Genomic DNA, 16,379 nt, shown 5'->3' with positions numbered 1-16,379 from the left:
GCTAATACCCCAGAGAATGGGAGTAAAATTCAAAATAACCTGAATAGATTAGAAAGCTGGGCCAAAGCTAAGAAATGAATTTCAACACGGAGAAATGTAAGGTACTGCACTTAGGGCGGAAAAATGAAATGCGCAGATATAGGATGAGGGACACCTGGCTGAACGAGACTACATGTGAAAGGGATCTGGGAGTCCAAGTAGACCACAAATTGAACATGAGTGAACAGTGCAATGTGGCAGCTAACAAGGCCAATGCGATTTTAGGCTACATCAATAGAAGTATAGTGTCTAGATCAGGGGTAGGCAACCTGCGGCCCGTGGGCAGGATGCGGCCCTGCAAGGCCTTGGGACCAGCCCCAGCCCGGTCCTGCTGCCGATTGCCGCCGGAGCCTTTGGCCTATCAGGAAGAGGCAAGCAAGGGGGGGCAAGTGGCAGGCAAGGGGAGCAAGCGGTGGGCAAGGGGGGCAATTGTCTATAGAAGCCTCCAAAACATGCGTTTATATTAACATTTTTTAAAAAAATCAGCAAATTTTAGCGTGTCCTCCACATTTTTAAAAAGTGTCCTCCATTTGAAATGTTTGTCCTGGTTTCTTTCTTTATTTAATTTTTTTAAAAAGTATTTAATTATTTGTTTTTTGGCTTCAGCCCACCAGTTGTCTGAGGGACAGCAACCCGGCCCCTGGCTCAAAAAGGTTGCCTACCCCTGGTCTAGATTAAGGGAAGTAATAGAGCCACTCTATTCTGCTCTGGTCAGGCCCCACCTGGAATACTGTGTCCAGTTCTGGGCACCACAATTCACCAAGGACATTGAGAAACTGTCCAAAGGAGGGTGACTAAAATGGTGAAGGGCCTGGAAACCATGTCCTATGAGGAACGACTTAGGGACCTGGGGATGTTTAGCCTGGAGAAGAGAAGGTTAAGAGGCGATATGATAGCCCTGTTTAAAAACTTGAAGGGATGTCACATTGAGCAGGGATCTAGCTTGTTTTCTGCTGCTCTAGAGAATAGGATGCAGAGCAATGGATGCAAGCTATAGGAACAGAGATTCCACCTCAACATTAGGAGGAATGTCCTGACAGTAAGGGCTGTTCGACAGTGGAACACACTCCCTCAGAGAGTGGGGCAATCTCCTTCCTTGGAGGTCTTTAAACAGAGGCTGGATGGCCATCTGTCATGGATGCTTTGATAGAGAGCTCCTGCATGGCAGGGGGTTGGACTGGATGGCCCTTGCGGTCTCTTCCAATTCTATGATTCTATGATAAATGTACCCTGTGTTTACCTGATCTAAATTCAAGTGATTTGGACCACAAATGGCTCTGCTGCTTTATAGTATCTTATTCTAGAAATAATATCCCAAATTCATCTTCGTAAAAACGATATTGGGATGCATCCAAAGTTTGACACAAATAATTTCCCAGAAGCTAGGGATGTGTAGGCCCCATACAGACAAGCCAAAATAAAGCTGCTTCGGATCACTTTTGGAGGTATGCTGTTTCAATGATGCATGCATCCGGAAGCTGAGCCAGAGCCATGATCCTGTCCTAAGGAGTAGAGCGCAACTTTGGCACAGCTTCCGGACTCTTAGTATGCATGCATCACTGAAACAGCATATCTGCAAAGTGACCCGAACCAGCTTTATTTTGGCCTGACTGTATGAGGCCATAGTTGTGATCCTTTCAATGCAGATGTTATTTATGCATTTTCTATGTGAGGGAGCTAGTTAAATTCACAGACAGGATAATATCTAAAAAGGGGAGCACAACATCACTGCTTCAATCTGTGCTCCAAGTATATGGTGGCAGGCAAGTAGGCCTGGATTATTTGCTGACTTTCCTGAATATGATTTGTTGGTTTGAGATATCACACCTGTGATGGATGAAAAAGGGAAGTTAAATGTACTATGAATTTCCACTCAGCCACAATGGGGGAAAGGCATTTAATGGGGAAAAGGCCACCAAATAATTCATTGTTAACGAAATCCAGCAAATTTGATGCCTACAGGGTTTGCTGTGTTGTTCATTGGCATGACCTGTGGGCTGCTTATTTAATAAAGAACACTCTTACTGTTCTTTTTATATTGCTCACTGTTTTCCTCAAGATGCTAGGTACCACTTTTTGTAACACTCTACAGAGGACTTACCTATGAGCTGATGTATGCGTAGAAGCCCCACAAAAGATAGCAATCCAAAAATATGCAGCCATCAAACAGTATGGAATTAAAGGGTTCATGTTTATTTACAATATATCTGTGGAAGAGAAACAAACATATAAACATACCACATTGCTCAATCTCTATAGTTCACTTTCTGACAAATAAATGCTATGTATTGATATAGTTCAACACTACATATGTTCTGGGACTTCCAGGTAGGTTAGACGTCTCTGCTTCAGCTCCGAGGCAGAGGAAGCTATGCTGTAGAAATACTGGCTAAATAGTTGTTAATTAGCTAATAGAACTCTCTCCAGACAAGGAAGAGAGTGGGAGATCGCCCATGTGGGCTCAGGATCGCTGCTTGCTCATGAGGAGACCACTGAATTGGCAGTGTTCAAAACTGAATGGTGAGCAACAAGGAGGGGGGGATAACCACTTGCTAAAGCTGCTTATGTACATCTTAAAACAACACTGAACCTGCAATTTTTCCACTTTCTTAAATATTTTTAGTGGTTAAATTTACATATGAAGAGAGTCCTTCCTTTTGGCTGTGAAAGATAAAAAGTTTTGGTGAGTTTTCCTTCTTCCTGTAAACAAGGTCTGAGAGAAGAATGAAAAAGTTTATTAATAAGATTTTAATGAAATAATAAACAGTAAAAATCCAATAGGATCTGGTTTAAGAAAATGCAGAGGGGACAGTAGCTTTAAAAGACATATAGTTTTTTTTATTTTTTATTGAATTTGTTTGAGAATATTGGATATAATCTTTAAAAGACCAGTTTCACTTACAACCCTACTTGTGTTCCTTCAGCCAGCAGACTGAGCATCAAACAAGATTTAGCAAAAGGGATACAATTTATAAGAAAAACAAATCCAATGCTTCAGCTGTACTCAAAGGAAAATATGTGCATATTTCTAAAACCTTGCTCACCACCTCACCCTGTCAAGGCAATCAGAGATCAAAATTATAGTGCTCAGCTGTGCAAAGGTATTGATGTGATATGAGAGATTAACACAATTCTCCCAGCATCTGTAATAACCTAGGAAGATGTCTGTGCACATATGAAAGGAGAGGGGAAAGCCCCCAAGACAGAAATATAGCAGTGTTTTGCCAGTATTATTTATTTATATTTTGCTTTCCCCCAGCATTGGGGCTCAAATGAGCTACAAAAATTAAAACATACAGGTAACAGCTCTCTTTGGTAAAAGCATACATGAACTTAAGATATAATTAAATAATCAATAGAATTAAAAACAATGTACATATATCAGTTAAAAGAAAGAAATTAGAGCACACTATTAAAACTCACTAAGGGGCAAAACAGACGGTCAAAAAGAGCTGGCTTCCCAGCAGATTTGGAGTGTGGTGTTTGACAGCAGCACACCCCCAGTCTGCTGAGAAGCCGCACGGCTGACTGCATGTGTGGCGGATCTATGGTGTTTCAGCAGCACAGCTTTTACACATGCTGTACCGAAGAAATACTGAAAAACAACACAGCAGTGGCAGCAAAGACACCCTTTCCCTGGTGCAAAAAGAGCGGCTTTCTGCTGCTCCTTTTTGCGCCTGGGAAAGGCCGGGTTGGGGGCATGGTGTGTGGTTGCTGCGGCCCCAACCCGGCGAGCAAAGGGGTAGTGGCAAGCTGCTCCTTACCCGCCATCTGTTTCGCCCCTGAGTTTCCCCATAAGCAGTCTCTACCTACTACAAGAAGGACATCATAGAGTGAATCAAGTTACTATCTACAGGAAGGAAACTCTAAAACCTGGGAACAGCCCCTGAGAAGGTCTTCTCCCATATTTCCACCGGGTAGGCCTGTGAGGTTGGTGAGATACAAAGGACCTCATAGAATAGGTAGGCTGTGGCCCATATGCATTGACCATGCTCTGAGCAGCCCCATTCACTTTTCCCCAGCTGGTAAATTGGAATAGATACCTGTTCTCTTACTGTGGTTAACAGTGAAGAAATAGCTGTATTGATCAGATGTGAAGTATGAAGGAAAGGAACTCCTCCACAGATGGATAAAGAGGCTAGAACAAGTATGTTTGGGCTTACTATATTTGCAGACTTCATCTAACATCAGCAAGTGAATACAAGCAAAGAAACAAACATGCCCACCATCCAAAACTGAAACGTTAATTTTGAACAAAGAGGCACTTGGAGAATTATAGAATGTTAAAAGACAGTAAGGGCCACAGGTGCATAGACAGACTGCTATCTGTAAGCCAATTAAACCAGAATATTTGAATTTCAATTTTCACTTTGCTTTATGCACCAGGTTGCCTAGCAGACAACTAACTCCAATTGGATCATAAGTCAAAACAGAATTATCTATCTTATACATGGCATGTGTAGGGCAGAACAGTGTTTCAGTGCTTTTGTTTGAACAACTTCCTTAATTTCTTTTCTCAATTCTCTATTAATCTGACTGCATCAGAATTATAGGGAGTTTTTTAAAATTATGTTTCCAAAACTACATCATTGTTCTAACAAAAGATCTCCCATGAACAAAAGGGAAAGAAGGTTTAATCCAGCTGTCTTTTTCCAGCAGCAAGAAGACAATCTTGCAATCTTTTCTGATAATTCCTCTCCTCCCTCCCTGAAGAGTTGGTTTTGGAAGACTGAATGCTCCTGCAGAACAATGAGAAGGTGTTTGGGGCTACAGTGCGAGGGTCTATGAGTAAATATTGTTACCCCCACTTCCACTCCATTCTACTACCAGAAATACTCTCAGCATTGGACTCCACTGGGGATGCTCCCACTAGGAAATAAAAACTCTGGATCCAATCTCATGAGCTCAAAACATAAAATACTGTAGTAACAAAGAATCAAAATCCCCCAAAATAAATAGTAGTGATTCTACCCAAATTGCTTGGTTCTGTGGTGTTTCAAGATGCCCATTACAGTGGACCCTCAACATTCGCTGGGGTTAGTGGTACAGGACCCCCATGAAAGTAGAAAAAACACAATAAAACACTATTTTCTTTTACCTGAGAGAACACCTCTCTGGGAATCCCTAGGTACTCCAGGGCAATTATGTCATCAAGATCTGCCAGAAGTTAACCATGGTATTACACTGGAGGACCTCCAAATGCCTAGAGAAGTGTTCTCTCTAAGAATCTCTAGGTCCTCTAGTGTAACCTTTGGCAGAAGCTGACAACAGAGTTATGCGGGAGGATCTAGAGATTGCTGTTGTTGTGTGCCTTCAAGGCAGTTTTGACTTATGGTGACCCTAAGGTAAACTTTTCATGGGGTTTTGCCATTGCCATCCTCTGAGGATGAGAGAGTGTGACTTGCTCATGGCCACCCAATGGGTTTCCATGCTTGAGCTGGGATTTAAATCTTGGTCTCCAGATTCATAGTCCAATGCGCAAACCACTATGCCATGCTAGGTCACAGAGACTCTTAGAGAGAACATATTAATCAAATCCATGAATAATCAAATCCACAAAAATCAAAGCTGCAAATGTGGAGGGCCAACTGTACAAAGTATTCTGTTTATTTTGTTACAGGAAGTGTAAGTAGTGTTGCAGTACTTGAATGTTTGTCTAGTGCTGTGTTCTGTTTATAAAGCAGCAGCAAAGCTTATAGATCCCCTTACTACTGAGAGAAACTTTACTCAATGTTTAATAGTCATCTGTTTCATTTCTGCCTCATTCCAAACTATCTTCCTTTCTTCAAGGCAAGAATTAGCTGTGGTCTGGCCTCTGAAGCTAAAGATGTCAAAGCAAAACACACATCAGAGTTGGTTACATTTGTTCCAATACTACAGTATTTGTCAAGAAGCTCAACAGGAAGATAATTGCCTGTAAATGAGCACACTATTAGGTTGCTCAAATGAGTGATGTAATTAAACACTATTGAATATTTAGAAAACAATATAGGCAGATGTTGCAACTGAAGACCAGTCCATATGAAATTAGGGATCATACACATTTTATCTTGCAGCAGGGGATGTTAGATAACTGTGCCAAACAGTGCACAAAATAGTTTTTTGTGGGTTTTTCAGGCTATGTGGCCATGTTCTAGCAGAGTTTCTTTCTGATGTTTCACCAGCATCTGTGGCTGGCATCTTCAGAGAATCAAGATGCCAGCCACAGATGCTGGCGAAACATCAGAAAGAAACTCTGCTAGAACATGGCCACATAGCCCAAAAAACCCACAAAGAACTATGGATGCCGGCCATGAAAGCCTTCAACTTTACAGTGCACAAAATGTTTCAGGAGATACCATCTTTTCATCCAAATAGCCGTTAGCATTTAGGGCTCTGTGGTATCCTATCAAGATCATTGCAAATACTGCTGCTGCTGCTACAAAATCTGGCTACTCTATCCAGATTCAGTATTGCTTACACACACATCCTAAACTCAGGCCTGTTTCAGGCGGGTTATAAACCGCCGCTTTGAGGCGGTCTGCCGCCGCCGCCGTTTGCTCCATGCGGGAGCCGCAGCAGCCACACCGCAGACTCACGACGTCATAGACGCCGCAACACGTGCGGATGCACAGTGTCCGATACGTAAACATGGCGGCCCCCATGTGGAAGGGGTGCCGCGATGTTGTACGTATGGAATACATACTAGGGTTAGGGGGGTGCAGAAGCCGCCCCTTCCTAACCCTAATACGTATTCCATACGTATTTTTTGGTGGTTTGTAACCCGCCACAGACTGCCAAAATAAAGCTGCTTCGGGTCTCTTTGGAGGTATGCTGTTTAAATGATGCATGCATCCTAAGAATCCGGAAGCTGCACCAAAGCTGCACTCCAGTACTTAGGAATGGAGTGTGGCTTTGGCACAACCTCCGGACTCTTAGGACCCATGCATCATTTAAATAGCATACCTCCAAAGAGACCCGAAGCAGCTTTATTTTGGCAGTCTGTAACAGGCCTTAGTTACACTAACCTAGATCAGAATCCATGGATCATGTGATATAAAAACACTTTTAACAAATGATGGTTGACACCTTGTTAGTGATTTACAGATGCATAAGCCCTTCACTTGCCCTTGCACTGTCTCCAAAAATCTCCCACTGCCTGACAGCTATCATGGATCCTGGGAGGGATCTCTGTTTCTGCCTCTTACTGATGCGGAGGGGAGGGGAGGTGAGGTGACCCAGACCATGAAGGTATGGCTGCTCTGGGCTCCTGGAGGAAGGAAATGGAGGATGCCATCCGTGAGCACACTCTCATTTGTGCCCCCCAAGATGAATACAGCTGCTACTTCATATTCTGATTTGCCTGCCTGCCTCTCTCAATTGATAAGCAACAACAGCAGCAGCTTCTCCTGGAGCTTGACAGCTGTCAGATGGTGTGTGGACAACTGGACAACTGTGTGTGGAGCTATGCACAGATGTAGGATCTCAACCAATGAATGTACACAGTATGAAAACAAATTAACATTTACCACATGATTGAGAGACTACAAGTTCACTTAAGATTGTTGTTGTTGTTGTTGTGTGCCTTCCAGTCATTTCCGATTTATGGCAACTCTTTGCTTGGTGAAATTGGTTCAGGGGTGTTTACCATTGCCTTCCCCTGAGGCTGAGAGGATGTGACTTGCCCAAGGTCACCCAGTGGATTTCATGGCTGGGCATCAAACCCTAATCTCCATAGTCGCAGTCCAGCACTCAAACACCATGCCATGCTGGCTCTCCAGAGGGCAGTTAATCGCTCAGTATTGCGAGCATGTCTCTCTGACAGTTCCCAGCCATGCAAAACACTTCTAGGTCCTAAATTCATATTTGTTTTTAAGCTCTGTTTTAAAGTAAATCTTAAATGGCTTTAATTCTGTTGTTATTTAATACTGGTTTAGCCTTAATTTTGTGTCTTTTTTTATTTTATGCCTTTTTGTATGTCACCTTGTGTCCCTGTCTGGAAAAAAGGTGACATATTGATAAAGTGATGGATGAATGGAATATAGGCGCAAACTAATCACTAACCATTCCTTCTTATCTCCTGCACTAGAGGGGTCAAGAGACTGACAAAAACTGTTGTTGTTCTCATGTCCCTTCAAGTCATTTCCAACTTATGGCGAGCCTAAGGCAACCCTATCATGGGATTTTCATGGCAAGTTTCTTCAGAGGGGAGTTTGCCATTGCCATCCTCTGAGGCTGAGATTGTCACTCACCCAGGGTCATCCAGTGCATTTCATGGCTGAGTGGGGATTCGAACCCTGGTCTCCAGAGTCACAGTCCAATTCTCAAACCACTACACCATGCTGACTATGCCAAAAAGTAATCTGGTTTAAATCCAGTCAAGGCCTGGACAGGAGCCTACCTGAGACTTGTTTTCTATGGAAGAAAAGATGGGAGTATAACAGCTCAAAATCACATCTTTGTGCACTTGCTGTTCATCATTTTAACCAGAATCGCTGTCAAAGAAACTGTGCAAAAAAACAGTGCTATCCAAACTATACAAACCAAAGAAGTATACCATATCCTATACCTTGAGCAGTAGTAACATGTTCTAACATATTTAGCTTTCTCCTCAGAGAGCTCTGGTGCCACAACAAACTCCTAATCCCAGAATTCCATAGCACTAAGTCATAGCAGTTAAAGTGGTGTCTTCACATCTCTATGTGTAACACCATGTGACTTGATTTGAAGCAAAGATATAAATTTTACAGCTGCAGCTCTGATTAAAAGCCCAGTTAAAATAAGGGAGAGGTACATCCCTCTGTAAACTTAGTCACAAAAACATGCATCTTGAGGAAACAGACTAAGGTCCAAAACACACTGCAGAAACAATCACTTTGAGACTGCTTTAACTGCCCTGGCTCAGTGCTAGGGAATTCTGGGAACTTATGAGCCTTCTGTCACAGAGTTCTGGGGCCACACCAAACTAAAGTTCCCAGGTTTCCCTAGCACAGAGCCAGGGCAGTTATTTAGATTTCCTGCATGGCAGGGGGTTGGACTGGATGGACTTTGTGGTCTCTTCCAACTCTATGATTCTATAAAGCAGTCTCAGACTGGATTTCTGCAGTATGTTTTGGACGTAGGTTAGTGGTTTGAGTGTTGGGCAATGACTCTGGAACTGGATGACCAGATGTCCTCCTTTTCCAGGACATGTCTTACCTTTCAGCCTTCTGTTCAGGAAAAATTCCAAAGTGTCCTCCATTTTGAGCATTACAAGAAGCATGGATTTACATTTCCATGAGTGTTTTTTTAGCTTTTATTTGGTCATGTCTCTCCATTTTGTAAATGAATGTCCTAATTTTTGCAGTGCCTTGTCCTCCTCTGTGATGAGGACATCTGGTCACCCTGCTCTGCAGACCAGGGCTCAAATCCTAAAAACCCACAGGGGAAGGGGGGGAACCTTGGGCATGTCACACTCTCTCAGCCTCAGAGTATGGCAATGGCAAACCAGGCCTGAAAAAATCCTGCCAAGAAAACCCCATGAGAGGGTCGCCACAAGTTAAAAAAATGATTTGGAGGCACACAAGAAGAAGAACAAAGTTTATGCTTCAACTTCTTGGTCACCTTAGTCTCAAACATGCTACAAGGTTGCATATACTGATGTTGCACTTACACAGAGTCAGCATGGTGCAGTGGTTTGAGTTTTGGACTAGGACTCTAGAAACCAGGGTTCATAATCCCAGCTCAGCCATGTAAACCCACTGGGACAAGTCACACTGTCTCAGCCTCAGAGGATGGCAATGGGCAACCCCACTCTGAAGAAATCCTGCCCATTATAGATTTGACTTAGGGTTATCCAAAGCCAGAAATGACTTGAAGGCACACAAAGGCACACGTGTCTCTATAAATAGTGGCAGAAAAGCACTTTTACATACACACACACCCCAAACACACACACACACACAGAGAAACCAAGCTAGCTTCCTGTACCTGTCTGACCATAAAGAAACCGGGGCCGTTCTGTGGCTCTGTCTGGCTGCTGCCCTGGCTTTCCACTTCCCTGCAAGGCTGACACTTCCTCCTCCCAGGCCCCCGGTCCCTCCCTCCCCAGTCTGTCTTGCAATTGCAAAGCCAGCAGGCAACAGCCAAAGCCCTCCCTGCTGCTCCCTCCCTCTCTCTCTCTCTCTCTCCCTCCTCCCTTTCAGCCAGCGGAAGTGGGCAAATGAGGCAGCTGCGTCACCCCACAGGCCCCATGGCTCTTGCCCTGGACCTGGTTTCCATCCGCCCCTTTGGAAAGGATGGTCCTTTTTGATATATAGTAAACCTCTGCAGCAGCACCCTGGCTCTCAAAATATCATGGGAATTTTACATTTCATATATGTGTGAGTGTGTATAAAACATGAAATGTCAAAATATCATATTTTGAGAACCAGGCTAATGTAGTGGTTTAATATATATTTATACTTCTGTTTCATATCTATACTTTCATTTGCTCAAATACAGGAGAGAGGGACAAGCAGGGCTTGTGTTATTGTTCTGTGTTATATATGTGTGTGTATATATACACACATGGTTTAATATATACTGGTTCTATACACACACATATACAACCATATACACTTGTTCCTCCATATTCACTAGGGTTAGGGGCACAAGGCCCCTGTGTATATGAAAAAACCGCAAATAACAAAAACGCCATGTTTTGGCCTGAGAGGATACCTCTCTAGGAATCTCAAGGTCCTCCAGCGCAACTCTGTGGTCAACATCCAACAGACACCAACCATAGAACTGCACTGGAGGAGGCTAAATGCCTACTGGAGTGTTTTCTCTAGGAATCTCTAGGTCCTTCAGTGCGACTTTTAGCTAACGTTGACCATAGAGTTGCACTGGAGGACCTAGATATTCCTAGAGAGAACATATTATTCAAAATCCACGAATGATCAAATCCAGAAATATCAAAGCCATAAATATGGAGGAATACATGTATAACCACTACACCACCCTAGCTCTGAATACACACACACAAAACCACTATGTGATACACATGCATGTGCGTGCGCGCGGAGACACGCACTCGCACATAAACATGAAATATAAAATTACCATGATATTTTGAAAACCAGGTGATGTACAGTAGTGGTTTAATATAAACGTATACTTCCATTTGCTCAAATGTTCTGTGTTTTACACACACACACACACACACACATATATACATACATACATACACACATATATACACAGAGTTTAATATATAGTACTGTATACATACACACACATATATAAAAAACCATATATAACCACCACACCAGCCTGGCTCTCAAAATAAACCAATACACACACACACACAGAGAGAGAGAGAGAGAGAGAGAGAGAGACATGTAATGTAAAATTACCATTATATTTTGAGAACCGGAGTCATGTAGTGGTTTAAGTGTTGGACTAGGACTCTGGAGACTGTAGGACTGCATCCAAGCTGCAGGAATAACTCAGTTTGACACCACTTTAAGGGCCATGGCTCCATGCTATGGAATTCTGGCAATGGCAGTTTGTTGTGGCACAAAGCCATGGCTGTTAAAGTGGTACCACAACAAACTATCACAACACTAGCAAAGATGTGGAGCTAACAAAGCTCTGGTGCCACACCAAACTACAATTCATAGAGTTCCATAGCATTGAGCCATGGCCATTAAAGTGCTGTCAAACCAGATTATTTCTGCAGTGTAGTGGCAGAGTAGGTCTGAATCCTGGCTCTGCCATACAAAGCCACTGGGTGACCTTGGGTGAGTCATGCTAAGCTAATGTGCACTATGTGTTTTCACAAGGAAAGGGCAAGTTTAAATGTTACGCAAAAACACGGGGGAAGCAGATTTAAGTAACTTTCAGCTTCCTGTGTTTCTATGAGTGAGAGAATGGTTTATTCTTGATAAACACCATGCATTCCCATGTCTCTGGTATTTTGGTTTGGTTTTCCTTGTGTGTATGTGTTTTTTAAAGTGTTTGAGCCAACTCTTAATGGGGACTGCAGTCCGATGTGCTGTAGTGGTTTGAGCATTGACCTAGGACTCCGTTCTGGGCCCCACAACAAACTCCAACTCCCAGTTCAAATCCCCACTCAGCCATAGAAACTAGCAGGGGCAAGTCACACTCTCACAGCCTCAGAGGGAGACAGTGGCAAACCACCTATGAACAAATCTTGCCAAGGAAGGGTTGTCAAGTCAGGAAATGACTTGAAGGAACACAAATACAAATACAAGGTTTTGCAACATATTTAAGTGGTAGCAAAATAAAACAAAATCCAAAATCCACAAAAGACCTTTATTGGCCAGCCAATATGCACAGAATGCATAAAACAAGCTTTCAAGGTTCTTTATTGGGTAAAATATGTTTAAAAACATCATACAGGAAGAAGGGGGAAAAGTTATAGCGTTGGAGTCACAGACCTGTATTTTGTATAGATGCTGTCTGTGCTGTAGTTCCACTGGTTTTCAGGGATCTCAATGGAGGCACCTTTCTTGGTCATATGTGGACTGGAAAAATTAAATCCCATTATCAGTAAAGTAATTTTTTGGGGATCCAGGATATCTCTGCCTCTTGTGAAACTTACTTGGGCAGGGAACATTGAACTTCTCAAGGAGGTTTTGTACTAAAAAAGTACATCTGGAAAAAGTGTTAGGTGCTGCATAAGTAAAACTCAGCCAATTATAGTCCCTCACAAAAAGGCTTTACCTTTCTTGGAGGCAGAACCTTCAAAAAGTAAAGTCCCAGTCCTTACTTCCCTCTTGTTTAGGATTCCCTTGTCATGGCAGAGTTTTGTAGAATTTGAGGAAAGTTAGACTTGTTAGATCACTTTGGCTGGATAAGGGCTTTGGAAGAGATTTGTGATAGATGTAACCAAATATTAAGTATTCTGTTCTTTTCTATAGCAACTAGGGTTGGAAAAAAGGAACAGACAAGTGCTGAGAATGCAGTTTTATGTTCCGTCTAACAGTTATTTTTTTCCCAAGTGTTGTAATCAGTGAAACAGTTAATGACCGAATTAATAGTTCATTTTGTTTTTACATGGTTTGTGCCACAAATATTCCTTGTCTTGTTTTTTGCAGTAAAAAATGGAGATTTTCTATCTTCTGTTTCCAATTCTGTAATTTATTTGGTTTTCTATTGACCTTCCAGTGATGTCTCTTTGGTTGCTTGAAGAATATATCTGCAATGAACAAACTGTAGGCCTAACAAAATTCGATATTCTGCTTCACTTTTTGACCCTAAGCCAAATTTCCCAACAGTGTTTTGTTCTGCTCTTTTCCCCACTCTTGCATTCCAATTGCATATGCTGACCAATATGTCCTGTTTTGGTGTATGATCAGTTTCTTCCTGAATGTCTATAGAGGCTTTCAGTTTCTTCCTGTTCTGCCTCTATAATTTGAGCATCTGTAGATGGAGCATAAATTTGGTTGATAGTTATATTGATAGTTTTCTGTTTAGTGTGATTGATGATATTTGATGAGGTTTTGCACTACATTCCCTGACTATGGTATTTCTGCTACATCTCACCTCATTATTAATGGCATGCCCTTTCTCCTTGGGTTGCAAGAGTTAAACACTGCATTAATATCTGTAATTAAAACATGGAGGAATTAGAAATTCCATTTCTAATTATACCCCACAGTGAATTTGCCCTTTTTATAGCATCCACATAGCGAGTCAACATTTGTATTGAACTATCCACCACAGGTTCTGTTTGGCTGGTGACTTGCTGGCCAAGTGCATCCCATCAACACACACACACACACACACACACACACTTGCAGTTGAGGATTTTTTGTTTTTTGTTTTACTCCATCTGCATTAATTTACATTTATTTATATTGAACTATTTATATTTAATGTCCATGAAACCATGCATTGGAGAGATTCTTTTGGAATGCCACACAATCTATTTTTGCTTTGCTCTAATCCTACATAAATCTATCCCTAACTTCAGACCATTTATGAAAATGTTAAAAACACCAGATGCAATACATATCTGTTGCCGAGGGACTTTGTTTACTTTAATTTCTCCAGGACTTTTTACTTTTGCCCATGGATTTAGGTGTATGCATTTGGGATGGCAAAGCTTGCTTCTTCTCCATGGCACACTTACCCAATACAAAAGGCTGGGGAAAACTGCAGAATAGGGTAAGCTATGATGTTGGGAGTTCAACATAAGAGGAAGTTCCCCACAGCTGTGAGTCACTTTCTGTGAGCAAAGCCTTTACACGTTTTAGAGAATCTTCTGTTTCCCTTTTAACATGTTGTTGTTATTATTATTGTGTGTCTTTGGGTTGTTTCTGACTTATGGCAATCCTAATATCATATAAAATATCAAAGGGTTTTCTTGGCAAGATTTGTTCAGAGGGAGTTTGACATTGCCTTCCTCTGTAGCTGAGAGAGTGTTACTGGGCCATTGTGTAAAAATTTACAAGATTAGGATCATTTTATACAATTTACCTGGCATGCAGGTTGCGAAGTACTAACTCAAAACACTTATCTGCAGCTACATTATGCAATCAAATGTCTTTAGTGGGCTAGTTTGAATTCCATAGCTTTTAAAATCAGAAAATGGATTTTTAGTGCCCCCTTCAGTGGTATTTTGGAATCACATACTAAATATTAATCCTTTTATCTTTATATGGTATCTTGGGGTAGCTTTATACACTCCTATCTCTATCACATTGCTATAGAATTGAGATTTTAACCCTCTATAGGGTTGCCATAATTGTCCACTATTACCAGGGACAAAATGTGGAACAAATTTGAGACCAAACTGTAGGACAACTGCAGGACAAAACTCAGCCCAAAATGTAGGACAGTCACATTTAAGAAAAAGGGAGGACCTTAAATGTCCTACATTTTGGGCTGAGTTTTGTCCTGCAGTTGTCCTACAGTTTGGTCTCGAATTTGTCCTACATTTTGTCCCTGGTAATAGTGGACAATTTGCCCAGCAGTGCATAAGATCAGCCTGCTAGATAGATACTAATTTTGTCTCTGCATGGAAGGGGCACTAGAGATGAAAAATTAACACTATAGTACAGTAGGCCCTCTGTATTCACCAATTATTTATCCATAGATTCAAACATCCATGGCTTGAATATTCCCAAAAGCAAACCTTTATTTTGTCATTTTATATAAGGGGTAATAATGCCAGGAAAGTGGAGGGGAGTAGAAAGAGAGGAAGGCCACAAGCTAAATAGATGGACTCTATTAAGGAAGTGATGGGTATGGGTTTGAAAGAATTAAGCAGAACAATGGAGGACAGAGGGTCTTGGAGATGTCTCATCAGCAGGATCACCATGGGTCGAGATCGACATGATAATAATAATAATAATGATAATAATTTATTTATATATTCCTGCCTCTCCCTGGGGATCAAGACAGGATTACGACAAAAATAAAATACATCAAAACAGTAATAGCTAAATAAATCCTTTAACCCTCCCCATCTTAAATTAATAAAGTTCACAGTTAAAATTCTGATCAATTATAATCAAATGGAGTGGAGAATCTAAAACGGATGGGAGATCCATCATAAGGATCAAGATGGGAAGACCCGGCAGAAGAGATCTGTCTTAACTGCCTTAAAGGCATCTAAGGCCCGTTCTGCACGGGTGTAAAGTGTGTCCTGGGGACGCACTAGGGTTAGGGAAAGTACGTGCCTTATGCACGCACCTAACCCTAGTACGTCCCCAGGACGTACAAAATGGTGGCGCCCGTTCCACACGGGGGCCGCCATGACTACATCATGACCACGCCACCTCTAAACAGGGCGGTGCGGACGTGACGTAGTGGGGCCGCGCAAGGGCACCTGGGGCACCCTTTCCACGGCCCTGGAAGGAGCTCCGTTTTGGAGTCCTTCCATGATTTGCGTCGCTGGCGCAGCCTCTACATGGCTGCGCCAGCGACACAAATGAGAAAGGGTCCGAATGGCTCCTTTCTCCGTGTCCCTGCTGCCTTTGGGTGTCCTTGGGGCACAAAGCCCCAAGGACACCCCTTTCCAGGCTGTGGGGAAGCAGCCTTTTGCCGCTTCCCCACGGCCTGGAAAGCAGCGGATTGGGGCCTCAGAGGCTGCCGCTGTGGCAGCTGAAGCCCTGATCTGGCGGGGAAAGGGCCAGTTACAGGCCGCCCCAAACGGGTGGTCTGTAATGCGCCTAAGATAGTAATAAGTCGGATCTCCTCTGGAAGGTCGTTCCATAGTTTTGGGGTGGCAGCAAAGAAAGACCTCTGGGAGGCTGTTACCAATCCGGTCTTTTGTGATTGCAATATAGGTCCCTCCCAGAGGTTCTGAGAGTGAGGGCGGATTTTGGTAAAACGTTCTGGGGAATATCTTCCAGGCTAGTTGTTGGCAA

The 16,379-nt window shown here is 42.5% G+C and overlaps 1 protein-coding gene across 1 annotated transcript in view; it reads right to left on the bottom strand.

The window, feature by feature from the left end:
- Window positions 1-10,076, bottom strand: part of RNASET2 (ribonuclease T2) — a 38,782-nt gene extending 28,706 nt beyond the window's left edge. The window contains exons 1-2 of the mRNA XM_089530032.1: window positions 9,988-10,076; window positions 2,141-2,246 (exon numbers count right to left, since the gene is read on the bottom strand). Coding sequence (XP_089386158.1) covers window positions 2,141-2,229 — 89 coding nt within the window. The 5' untranslated portion in view covers window positions 2,230-2,246; window positions 9,988-10,076. The remainder of the gene's footprint in view (window positions 1-2,140; window positions 2,247-9,987) is intronic.
- Between the last annotated feature and the right edge of the window lie 6,303 nt (window positions 10,077-16,379).

Source organism: Sceloporus occidentalis, unplaced genomic scaffold, assembly GCF_023333645.1.
Source record: "Sceloporus occidentalis isolate IW3139 unplaced genomic scaffold, rSceOcc1.0.p SCAF_6, whole genome shotgun sequence".
Lineage (NCBI taxonomy): Eukaryota > Metazoa > Chordata > Lepidosauria > Squamata > Phrynosomatidae > Sceloporus > Sceloporus occidentalis.
The sequence above is the reverse complement of the archived record's forward strand: the minus strand, read 5'-3'. Positions and strand labels throughout refer to the sequence as shown.